At 40.1% G+C, this 12,134-nt stretch overlaps 1 protein-coding gene across 1 annotated transcript; it reads left to right on the top strand.

Moving 5' to 3' along the window:
* The first annotated feature begins 4,577 nt into the window (after positions 1–4,577).
* On the top strand, positions 4,578–11,927 carry LOC104333032 (matrix metalloproteinase-27). The gene is made up of 10 exons (XM_009938495.2): positions 4,578–4,697; positions 5,058–5,296; positions 5,896–6,044; positions 6,142–6,270; positions 8,294–8,455; positions 8,628–8,751; positions 9,466–9,596; positions 9,822–9,981; positions 11,515–11,618; positions 11,827–11,927. Exons 1-10 carry the CDS (start codon positions 4,593–4,595, stop codon positions 11,925–11,927), a joined length of 1,404 nt encoding a protein of 467 aa, XP_009936797.2. The 5' UTR covers positions 4,578–4,592.
* The last annotated feature ends 207 nt before the right edge of the window (positions 11,928–12,134 follow it).

Below are 12,134 nucleotides of genomic sequence, written 5' to 3'. Positions count from 1 at the left end.
CTCAGAACTCTATCACCCCATGCAATCCCTGGTGAAAATCCTGTGCGTAATTAGGCCAGTTGGACAGTAATTAGACACCAGTCTACAAATCACTCTTCCAGTTTCTGTTCCTCTCTCCCCATCTTCCACTCCTAGACTTCCCTCCCGGGGTTATGTCTTTGCAAGTGTTGGGGGGGGGGGGGGGGTGCAGCTTCTCATATTTTCAGGTTTAGGAACTGGGTTTAACCTGGAAATGCAGATCAGAAAGAAAGGACCTCCAAGATCACTGAAACCAGTCCCCTGCTATCACAGGTAGCCACATCATATAAGAAATAAACAAATTTCTTTGCTCAAGGCTCTTTCAAGTGCTTACGACCCCAGTAGTTAGTAAATCCCTCTTAATTTCAGTGGGTTGAAGGATGAAGAAATTTGCTTAAAAAATGAAAATTCTTACCCAAAAATACTTCAGATACAAAAAGTTCATGAAAAAGACAGCTTGGCTTCCAGCTTAACTGCAATTTTTTCAAATATCCTCAATGACAATGGCTTTTGAAGGGTTATCCACTTTGTTTTTAGTCTTTGTATCTCGGCTGATAACATTAGAAGCCGTATGACCATAACAAAATGTATTACCTCATAAAACATCTGTATTATTTGACATACTTCAGAGGAAGATTTCAGGTTACTGTAATAGAAGTAGTTACATTTTGAGAAAAGAACATGTAACCTTATGAAAAAGTATCTCTTCAATTTTTTTCATCACTTAGTTTTCTGTTTTAGAAGTCTATTATACTGTATACTTCATAAATAAAGAACAGACTTGGTAGTTCTTATGCTTCTTAAATTCAGGAGCAAAAAGTCAATACTATTCAAAGATAAAAATTTTATAATTGAAAGTAAAATTGAATATATCAAATTCTTTATAAAACCTTAAAAATGATTATAAAATTATATTAATAATGAAATTAAATTACAATAAATCAGATCTGGTTTGTGGATTTCCCTCGAGCAGGAAGACCGAGAGCTCGAAATTAAGTTATTTCTTTGTGAGAAATATCCCCTGTGCTTATGTGAGTAATTTTTTCCTCTGCCTGTGTGAGTGTGGCAATTGTTCCTTTCCAGCCACACCATTAGCAGGAGGACATGTCTGGTGCCAGCAGCTCTCGCCTGTCTGTGAGTACAAGCACTGCTTCAGTAATATGGACTCTGGATGTTTTTTCCAGCTCAGTCCACACAATAAGTTTATGGTCATATTTGCTAATTATTGTACTGTGATAGAGTACCGTACCACTCCCTCATGTCTGGTTACTGGTTTTGTGTGTAGTTGTAACCCATATCATGATTAACTGGCACAGATTTGCTCAGGCAGGAATCCAGTTCCCTAAACACTTGTCCAGTGCATCTGAGATGCTGTAAGATATCCAAATCACCCATGCAGATATGAAACAGGACTTCTGGGAGACCAGCGCTCCCCAAAGACCCACAGGGCCTACACTGTCTCTAGAGACCAATGTTTGGGTGGCTGAATCCTGCCCTCACAGGTTGCAGTCTTTGCTAAAGGTCTGCCAAGGGTTAAATACATTATTTGAACCATTTGCCATTGTCCCATGTTTTTCACTCAAGCTGAGTAATGATTCAGCTTTGTTGACTCTATGGTAGGATTGAGCCTGCAAAGTAGCGGCTCAGGTTCAGCTGCCTGAACAGCTATCTAGAGCCATTAAGGTTCCTGCAGGTTTCCAGTTGGCCTCCAGCTACCAGTCTAGAAGCCACTTGTCACCTCCAGGTCTTGGGTCAGAGCCACCAGGCCTCTGTCAATGTCTCAGGTTCACTAAACTGCCTCAAAAGCAGAACAAATCACTTTTTAGTTTAGGCAGCTTAATTGCAGTCTAGGTGTTTTCAAGTGATCTCAGGCTTCGGCTTTCATCTTAGTCAATGGTGTTCATCAAAATATTTGGTGAGCTCCTGAGAGCTGTACGAATCATCATAAATTTACCTCCTACATGTGGTCAGATGAAATGCTTTCTAGGCGCCATCTGACCATATTGATTAGATTTCTGTTGATATAATGCAAGCTTAGACAGTTTACTGACGTGCAGACACCCACATCGTGAACACTTAGGAAAGCAGAGTGACCTGGTATTGTGTTAAGGTCACCACGATGCAGCAGTATTGCTGATCCCTGTGATGCTCTGTGCAGAGTCACTTGGTACTACCAGTGTGGTGAGGATAAGCAGAGACCTTTCCGGCTTAAAACATAGGTCACATTACCGCAGTCTGGATAAAACCAAATCTAGGATGAGAAAAGAAGTCATGAGGTAGACCAGCATCCACCAACTCTAACCAATGTCAAAGGTAAGCATTAGGAAACCATAACCAGCAGCTGCTTATACAGCTTCTTCTTTTCCCAGACCTCAAGACCAGCTACAGGCATATTTGTGAAACATCACTCGTGAAAAGACATGTTCAGGCCTCTCTCCCATGAGCTGTGGGAACTGGCTGCTATGTTGTGTAGGCGGTCAAGTTGCAAAACTCTAGAAGTGCTTTGAGTAACATAGGCCTCCATCGTGTCAGTCAAATGACTTCTAAGCAAACACTAATGTATCTTGAGCTGTTACTTGAAACTAGAAACATAGTCTGAATTAGTTGTTTAAGCTTCTCTGTGTTCAATAAAGACAGAGAGAACACCCACAGAGACCAGTTCATCCTATTCTAAGATAGCTGGTTGAATCACTCTCCAGTGGCATGTATTTCTCCATTTTCTATAGAAGAATGCTTAACTAATAAATGTATAAATTTAGGTGCGAATTATCTTAACCTAGCTGCTCTCATTGGCTCTGTCCTTCCACTGCTACACAGCAGACAGCTGTGGGGATCTGATGGCCAACCACAGTGGGAAAAAAAGATAACCACTTCTCCCAGTTCAGTTCAAATCTGTTCACAATACCGCCTTGATTTTTTACAAAATGAAATTCATTTCAGCCAAAACATGTTTTCCAAAAAGGTGTTCTAGTGCCATTGCAAAACATGGTTGGTGCAAAAGCCACTGAACAGGGGTTTCTCTTTTGTGACCTATGCCATGTACATAGTCAGATGATAGCACCATGGTCATTCCTTCTAGCTTTAAAACCTTAGAGACGAATTAGTACATCCATTTAAAAACACAAGACAGACCTCAAAAAAGACATTCTGTACTTTAAACACACACGTCATTTCCAGTATCAGTTCAGCTGAGCTCTCCATCTCAGAAAATTTGTTGTCACAGTTTGTTCCTCAGTCACAGAACTGAAAGGGATCCAGGCCTCATGGGTCTCACCTTACAATGCAAGGACAATAAAAACAAATTCAAATTAAGGGAAGAGTTTGTTTGGGGTTTTTTATGGTGGGTAAGAAATGCTATTAACAAACAAGCTTAACTAACAAGGCCACATTGTGAAATCTGGGATAGAAAAGTCGTCATTAACGCCTCCAGCTGGAGAAAAGTTGGCTGCAAGTGACAGCAAAAAAGCCGAAAACCCGGAAACAAAGATTTCCTGAGAAAGCCACAGTCCAACTTGAGCATATTTCTTACAACTGTTTTGTAAATGTTTAGTACATGCTGTCAGAGCTCCTCTGAAATGCCGAACACCTTCAGCTCCCATTGCTGCCAGTGGAAGGGGAAGGTGCTTGGCCAGCACGGGGTGAAATCCCATAATATGTCACAGTTTGTGTGACTCTTGAAACTTCCTTTTTTCAGAATTACTTAAGAGAGGAAATAATCATATCCCCTGTGGCTAATGTGGTTAAACTGATGAAACATTTCACGATGAAATGGCAGATGCATAGAAGATAGACAGATAGACAGACAGATAGATAGATAGATAGATAGATAGATAGACAATTAGACAGATAGAAAGAAAAGATAAATACAGAGATATAAGATTATTCACATCTTATAGGCTGGATTTATAGGGTAAAATCTTTTTCATTTATGAATATCTTGGATTCTACCAGTATAATTTAAAGGAAACAGATGTTTTCAAAGAGTAGCAGGGAAGAGGTAGGGAGTGATCTAGCGTTGTAATCCATTTTCCAAAACACCCAGTCTAACTTTACGGATCAGTTTAAAACCAAAACTTTCTGCTTCAGTAATTTCTCCCAAAGTTTTAACTTTTCTTGGATGGGTTTCATATCTTGTGCAGGACTCCCATTTTCCAGGGTGAGAATGGTTAAGAGTCCCTGTACATTTAGTGCCCCCATTTCATATAGCTGGGTCGGGACAACTTGAAAGTTTTTACCTTAGCCCGGTGTGAAATTGCTCAAGTTCACTAAAATTCTGTGTAAAATAACTAAAACTGAGTGCTGGTTTTGAAATGGTTGCCAAGCAGCTCAGGATTGTTCAAATACTAACTGATTTCAGATGTCTGTGAAATCGCATGGCTTTAGTTAAGTTTTATTGTGTCAGCCAGCACGGTGTTATAGGACGTGTGGAGGTAATCAGAGCATGATAAACTCTGAGTCAGTCTACAGCTGACTCTACAAAGCACCTCATAACATCACGAACTGCGATGCCAGAAAGGATGCAGTTGGAGCAAAAAGCAGACTGCTCTCCTACCAGAATAGAGACAAGAATAAGGATGAAGGATCTTTCCCTTTTGCTTTTAATGTGTGCAGCTGTTTCTAACGCTCTTCCCCTCCACCCAGAGAAAGGCAACAAAGAAGAAGATGCAAAGCTTGTACAGGTAACTACGTTGTCCATATCTGATTTCTATTAAATCCTCTCTTTTTAGATATAATCTGTGTATTCCAGCTAAACAGCAGTTTGCTGTCTTTCTGCAACAATGCTATTAGATGGAACTCTGTTGCCCAGACTTCACTAAAGTAGCATAAACCTTTACAGACTGGAAATGTCAAGTAAGTAAGTGTCGGGGACAATGTGGTCTGTTTCTGTTTTGCTATGATCCTCAGCAAAACAGCTGTTGTGCTCCAAAATCACGAGCAGATGATTTTGCAAGCAAAGTACACAAACAATATCAGTCCTAAGGTATTCATGTAAGAAACAGAACAAAATGTGAAATGTGTTTGCTTTATTTTTTTGCTAGGACTATTTAAATAAATTCTATGCTGATGAGCCAGATCCAAATCAACTTGGGTGGAAAATAAATGCTGAATCCACAGCAGGAAAACTTGAGAAAATGCAAAAATTTTTTGGTTTGAAAGTGACTGGAAAACCAGATTCTGAGACATTGGAAATGATGAAGAAACCCAGGTGTGGAGTTCCCGATGTGGGTCTCTACGGTGTTACTCTGCCAGGATGGGAAAAAAAAAAGCTAACATACAGGTAGCATTTTGATAGTTACTTTTTGAGTTTAAATTTTGGTTTTGTGGATATCCACACTTGTTATATTTAAATGTAATATCTATAGCAATTGTTTCCACTTGGGAATACAAAAATATTTCGCTTTCCCCAGCTGTTATCTATGCATATTCCTGAGAGGAATTTCTGAGAGTCAAAGCCGGGTTTACATTTTCTGAGTCAACTATAGTATGTTGCCTGTCATGTATCACTCCTGACAAATATTCTGTAGGGCAAACAGAAATATCAATTTCATGTACAAGCCCACTTCAATATTTGCTAAGACCAGCAGTTTAGTAGTCATGGAAACCTAAGGAGATGATTTTCCTCATGCGTAAGAGATGACCTCCTGGCTAAGGGCCATTTGGAGAAAATCTGATAGCATGTACACAATTATTATATGAAAAGGACATGTTGGACTGTTCTAATATTCCTCAAACTCACTAGGTCTGAGATGAATCTTGGGAGCTATTGCATTGCAAGTTAAGTTGTTTCTTATACATCTCTGTTCATCATCTTAACAACATTAGAGAAATTTTTTTTGCAAACACTAAGTATTACTCCTTGAACCCTCATAACTGTAGAATTGTGAACCACACACCAGATATGAGGAAAGAGGATGTGGATAAAGCAATCCAGAAGGCATTTAAAGTTTGGAGCACTGTCACCCCACTGATTTTCACTCGTATTCATGAGGGAATAGCAGATATAATGATTGCTTTTGGGACCAAAGGTAATACGCTGACTGCATACCAATGGTAAGATTAATTTAAAGATTTTCCAGTAGTCATGACACCAATTCAATGTTGTTTCAACTTCATATTATTTAGCTCATGGACATTGCCCTCGTTATTTTGATGGCCCCCTTGGTGTCCTTGCTCATGCCTTTTCACCTGGTAATTGTTTTGGTGGTGATGTACACTTTGACGAGGATGAAGATTGGACCACAGGCTCAGCTGGTAGGTAACAAAAGGTTTCTGAAGTGTATGCAGATGGGTAAATTAATTTCTGATTTTATTTAGGTGAAGGAATAGACTGAGATGAGACGCAGTATTAACCATACGAGCAGCTTAAGGATATTACAGTCCATCCTCCAACTGGGATACTTACTATGACACTGATGCAAAATCAGCCTGACCTACTCTAGTTCTGATTTAACACTGGTAAAGGTATCAGTGGGATTACCCCTTTCAGATACAAATGCTACCGACACAGGCCACTCTTACCTGGGGGTTGGTAGGGCCCATGCCCACCAGAGTTTCACAGCCCACGGTAAAAGCTCTCTGGCCTTTTCCCCTCCTGTTGCATACACCATTACTGAGCCTGGCACTACCACGCGCTGCAGAAGAAGCCAAGCACGCCTCGCAGCAGCTCTCAGAGAAGATTTCCACCACGTAAAGAACATTACAGCCACCAGAGATAGAGTCTTCACTAACAGTACCAAATAGGTCCAGCTATAGGCTGTTACAGCTTTACTTTGCATTGCAGCTAGGATGGTCTTACATATGAAGTGTTCAAGCAATTTCAGCTGCCTGCCAGCAGCCAGGAGTCTGAACGTGCTATCGAGGCCACCCACAGGCTGAGATTCAGCATGTAGAGTTGACTACAGATGTGTGCCACCAGGCCAAAAGAAAAAAGAACATTGAGTGCTCAGCCATTTAGCTGGTACCCATCTGTTCCTTTCAACCCCCAGGATGGCCATATAGCCTATACTGCGCTTGACTGATCTGTCAGTACGGGGCACATTATCTTGTTCTACTTTAGAGCCTTTTCTAATCCAATTTTGGGGATGGAAAATTGCAGAGGCTAACTGCAGTAGGAGAATTGAGGTCACGCTATGGGAAAAGCATGGAGCTAACAAACAGAAAGGTGCTGTAAGCACTGCACAAGGAGGACAGATGTGGGTTTACTGTGGTGGAAAAAAAACGACGGTTGAGGGATCGATGTGTCATACTGGTAAAATGTTATGCTTCCCCGACACTGGGACTCAATGCATCAACCCCAGTTTTGTGGCTGTTCCTCAACTCCTCAACAGCATGGCTCAAGCAGCCAGGCATTGCAGAACTGATTGGAGAGCTCGGAGGACTTGTGTGAAGGGAGGACTGGAAATACAAGTGGAAAAAATGAGGCTTTGTTTGTTTTTTTGAGAAATGGAAATCTTGGCTTCAGCCAGCTTTTCTTGGTAATCAATGACCAGTCCTCTGCTCTGCCACAGACTTGTGATCTTCATTAAGTGTGTTGATTGATATTGCTGGCTTTTCATTTGCAGGGCACATGATCATTCTTCCCTACTTCAGAAAGGTGTGTTACTTGGAGGCATGCATGTTGAAGGAAATCCCATTCTTATGTATTTACTGTGTTAACATATTTCACTGGGAATAAGCACGGATAAGCATAATATTTTAAACCAATATTTTATCTGAGGAGACTGTAAAGAACCCATACACTTGATAGTCCGAATGATAAAAAGTTAAATCATTCTAAAATTTTAATTTTCCTTGTCTGTTCATGATCTCATCTTTCTTTCTCAGGTTTGTAGGAGGGAGGGTGACACAGAGCGACACTGGTACCTTGAGTGAGCACAGGGTGCATCGTCTTGTCCTTGCCCTGGAGAGCCGTTTGTTTGGTCTGACTCACCATCTAATCTGTTCTAGCTCAGCCAGCAAACCCTGCCAGCACATTCCTCAGAGCTGCACCCACACTCACCCCCAGACATCTACTCATGCCACACACATGCTTTCAATAGCTAACAGAACGAACAGCTGGAAAGAGGGCCAAAAGTCACCCCCTTCTAGTGGGGGAAGAATACAATTTTATCCTATATAAAATATATGTTTGCTACATGTTTATATGCATGCCCTAGTGAATTCCAATGTGTTGTATGAAAACCACCACTGAGCAATAACCCTACTGTGTTTACAGTTTATCTGCCCTTTGCAGACCAAAATTAGACTAATCTCTTTTCTCTTTCCATTTTTTAAGGGTTCAACTTGTTCCTCGTCGCTGCTCATGAGTTTGGCCATGCCCTGGGCCTTTCCCATTCTAATGACCAGAGGGCCTTGATGTTCCCCAATTATGCCTATGTCAGCCCCAGTGAATTTCCCCTCTCTCCAGATGATATAAGTGGCATTCAGTCCATTTATGGTGAGTAAAATCCATGGCTGAAAAAAAGAATTAAGCAGGAGAGAAATAATCTCTTTCGCAAAGTCTCACCATAAAAATAATAGCCTTTTCATTATATAAAAAAAGCATTTATATGTGAAAACCTTAATGTTTCTATAAATTTGTTGTATCCTTTCTAAAATGTCCCCCTTAGGATCTCGACCAAATGCCCCAGATAAAAAGCCAGCCACCCCTACCCCACCTAAAACCTGTGGTTCCCAGATGTCTTTTGATGCTATAACTACTCTCCGACGAGAAGTCATTTTTCTAAAGGGCAGGTAAATACTGATATGACATTTGTCTCTGAAAGGCTTATTTTTTAGTGATTTCTACAAAGCCTGAATACTTTGGAGGTTTGCGTTGTTATGATTATGTGATTTAGAATGAGGCAAATGGGTAGATTTCAGTTCATGGAAACAAAACTATTAGCAGATATGAGTTCTAATAATATATTTCAGGATCCCCTGAAAAAAACATGCTTCATTTTTTTCCAGAAAATATTTTAGTCCAAATAAAGTGTTATTCCAAAATGTACAGATGGTCATACCAAGCAGTGACATGAATAAATGCTGCAAGCTTTTCCAAAGAAATTAGCATTTTCTACCGTATAGTTGGACCAATTTTTCCTCCAGTCACCTATGCAAGCCCATAGTCATCCAGATATACAGGGAATAGCTTACAGTCCAGCTTGTCTGGGACTCTATAACTCTTTTGTTATATGGTACAGGAACAACCAGAAATTTTCAGCTACTTGTGACTGATACCTTTAATCAACCAGTACCAACGAGAAGAGTAATTCCAGAAAGAAACCAGAATTTAAAAAAGCCTCAGTTCCCACCGAGGGGAGTGTTTTCCTTTCTGACACATCAACCCAGGTAGCTCCACTGACAAGAAAGAGCTTGTAAGCCACAATGTTGTTCACAGTCTTGCGCACATATAGAAATGTCTGTGGTTTATTATTTACTACAAAAGCTGTTTCATATTTGAATCAGGCACTTATGGCGAGTCTATCCAGATAACTCAGGAGTTGAACTTGAATTAATTTCTACGTTCTGGCCAATGCTGCCATCCGGTATTGAAGCTGTGTATGAGAACACGAAAGATCAGATCCTATTTTTCAAAGGTGAAGTATGAGACTTTCTTTAAATTTTTCTTACATTTAATTTTGTAGGAAGATGGGAGGAAGGAAGGGCAGTTACGTGGGAGTAAAATTAGCTTTTAAAATAGATTTTTAAAAAAACCTTAGTACATTTCATCTAGTTTTCATACAGCCTACACAAGGGGAGTACACTTTTTCTTTTACTGTTCTCAAAATCACCTGTGAAACTGAAAATTGTTTTTTTAACAGGCAATAAGTTCTGGGTTATCAGCGGATATCGGGTGCTCCTTGGTTACCCAAAGAATATCAACACACTGGGCTTCCGTAAAGGTGTCAAGAAAATTGATGCAGCTGTTTGTAATAAAAATACAGGGAAGACAGACTTTTTCATAGGTGACAAGTACTGGAGGTAAGAAAAATTGACAAATGTTTCCTTATGATTGACTCCAGTATTATCTGTATACAATTAAAATTGTCCATGTGATAAAAGAGAAAGTAGGCCTTTAGGTAACTGTGTGTAACTAGGTAACTGTAGTAATCCTACTTTTCAAAGAAATGTTTCTTTGACTCCTGTACAGGGAGAAGAATATAGCTTTGACTTTTGAGAACTTACGGGTATCCTGAAACAGACATTCAAGATATGGACCCATTTTGATACATTATGCCTGGAAGGTGAAAAAATTCCAGCACATAAAGAATTTTTACAAATACAGTAGACAGAAGTATCTCTAGAAAATAAAGGTCTGAAAGCTAACCTCCTTCAACAGCAGGCTGGCTGGGATGGCTTGTGCAGGATTGCTCTGAATTCTGAGAAGTGCTGGATTATTTTCTCTCTTTCAGAGAGATAGAAGTGATAGTTCATTTTCCTTTCTTTGGATGGTTAGCACTGGATTTGCAACGTACTTCTTTTAAATCCTGTTCCCAAGCTGGCGTGAGTGATTTCAGATACCCAAACACCAGGCAAACAGAAGCAAAAAGTCAGATTTGGGGAGCTGATAGATTCCTCCTACGTGCGAGGACAACTGCGGCAAAGGCCTTCTGCAGGCAACCAGGAGCACGCGTGGGTCAAACAGATTTTATCGTGACTAATTGTGGGGTTCCTCAGTGAGACATACAGTGTCAGCTGGATTCTCAGCTGCATGTCATTTCCTGTCCTTTGTTTTTGATAGTTTTGGAAAGAGTATTTACAATAACGTGCAATGCTATTTTACTGCCTTGGTCACAAGATAAAGGCATGTAAGAAAACCACAGCACAGATTTCTTGCTAGTAACTCGTTCTCCCAGCCTCATGTTCCTGTGAAAAGTATTTCTTGTATCCAAGGAGAAGTAAAACAAAGGCATGTTTACTTGTTTGCTTTTCTCCTGAGAGAGTTTCTTAAATCTTCAAAAACCTTTTAGGTCTTCCTTTCAGCCCCCAAATTCAACCGCATCTTACAAAAATTGGCCTGGGTCATTTAAGAACAACTTGATTGCATTAAAAGTAAGTCAGGTTTCTTTCCTCCATTTAAAACTGTCAGGTGGCAGAGGACTATGCACAGTATTATACTAAAGTCTAAGAGGAGTTTAAAATTCATGCAATAAATACGTGTCGTCACTATAGCAGGAGTCAGCCCGGCCAGTTTCCATGCATTGCCTGTCACACTGCTATTGTTAGAGGAGGTAAATCTCATCCCTGCTGCCAAAAATGTGGGTCTTCCCTAAATTTGTCTCACTCCAGATGCTGCTTTGGAGATGTGCCCACCTTCCCCAGCACACCATCTCATGGAAAACGCAATGGCCAGCATCCTGCAGACTTTTTTGTGAATAGATAACTTTATTCTCTGTAAGCCCAGTGAGATCAGTCAAACTACGGATGGTGGACACCTTTCAGCAGCTGCTTAACTCTTTGCAGAACTGATGTCTAAACTCTGTAACCTTACCTGTCTCCCTTCATATGATTTAGATACGATGAAAACAGCCAGTCCATGGAGAAGGGTTATCCTAGGCAGACATCCGATGACTTTCCAGGAATCAGTCAGAAGGTTGATGCTGTTTTCCAACAGAAAGGTAAATGAAATGACCTTTTAAGTAAAACTGGTTTACTTCTAAATAACATAACTTCTGGAGTTATAATGAATGTCATTATTGCTGTATCCTGCAAAAGATAGAAATGAAGAGATGCTCTCCTGTGTGCACAAAGATAATGTTCCCGGCTTTGTCAGAATGAAGCTATTTCATGTATTCCTAATGTAATGTTTTACTTCTTTTTTTCCAGGATTATTCTACTTCTTCCATGGATCGAAGCAACGGGAGTTTGACCCTACTGCTAAAAAAGTTATCCGCGAAATGAAGAGTAACAGCTGGTTTAACTGTTAATGTCATTAAACATTCTTACACAAAGCAAATGAAGATAAAAACTTTCCAGATTTCTCAAGGGTTATTCGTATATTCACTACTATATAGAAGAGGGAACAGGACTAGTTTTCATATATGTCTACTGTTTTAACAAATCATGTCAGCTCTAATTGTATACCCAAAGGCTAGAACCAAACTTCATTTTTTTACCCTGAATAAGTGCAAAAT

This window comes from Opisthocomus hoazin, chromosome 1 (genome assembly GCF_030867145.1).
Source record: "Opisthocomus hoazin isolate bOpiHoa1 chromosome 1, bOpiHoa1.hap1, whole genome shotgun sequence".
Lineage (NCBI taxonomy): Eukaryota > Metazoa > Chordata > Aves > Opisthocomiformes > Opisthocomidae > Opisthocomus > Opisthocomus hoazin.
This window is presented reverse-complemented; position numbering and strand designations above follow the sequence as displayed.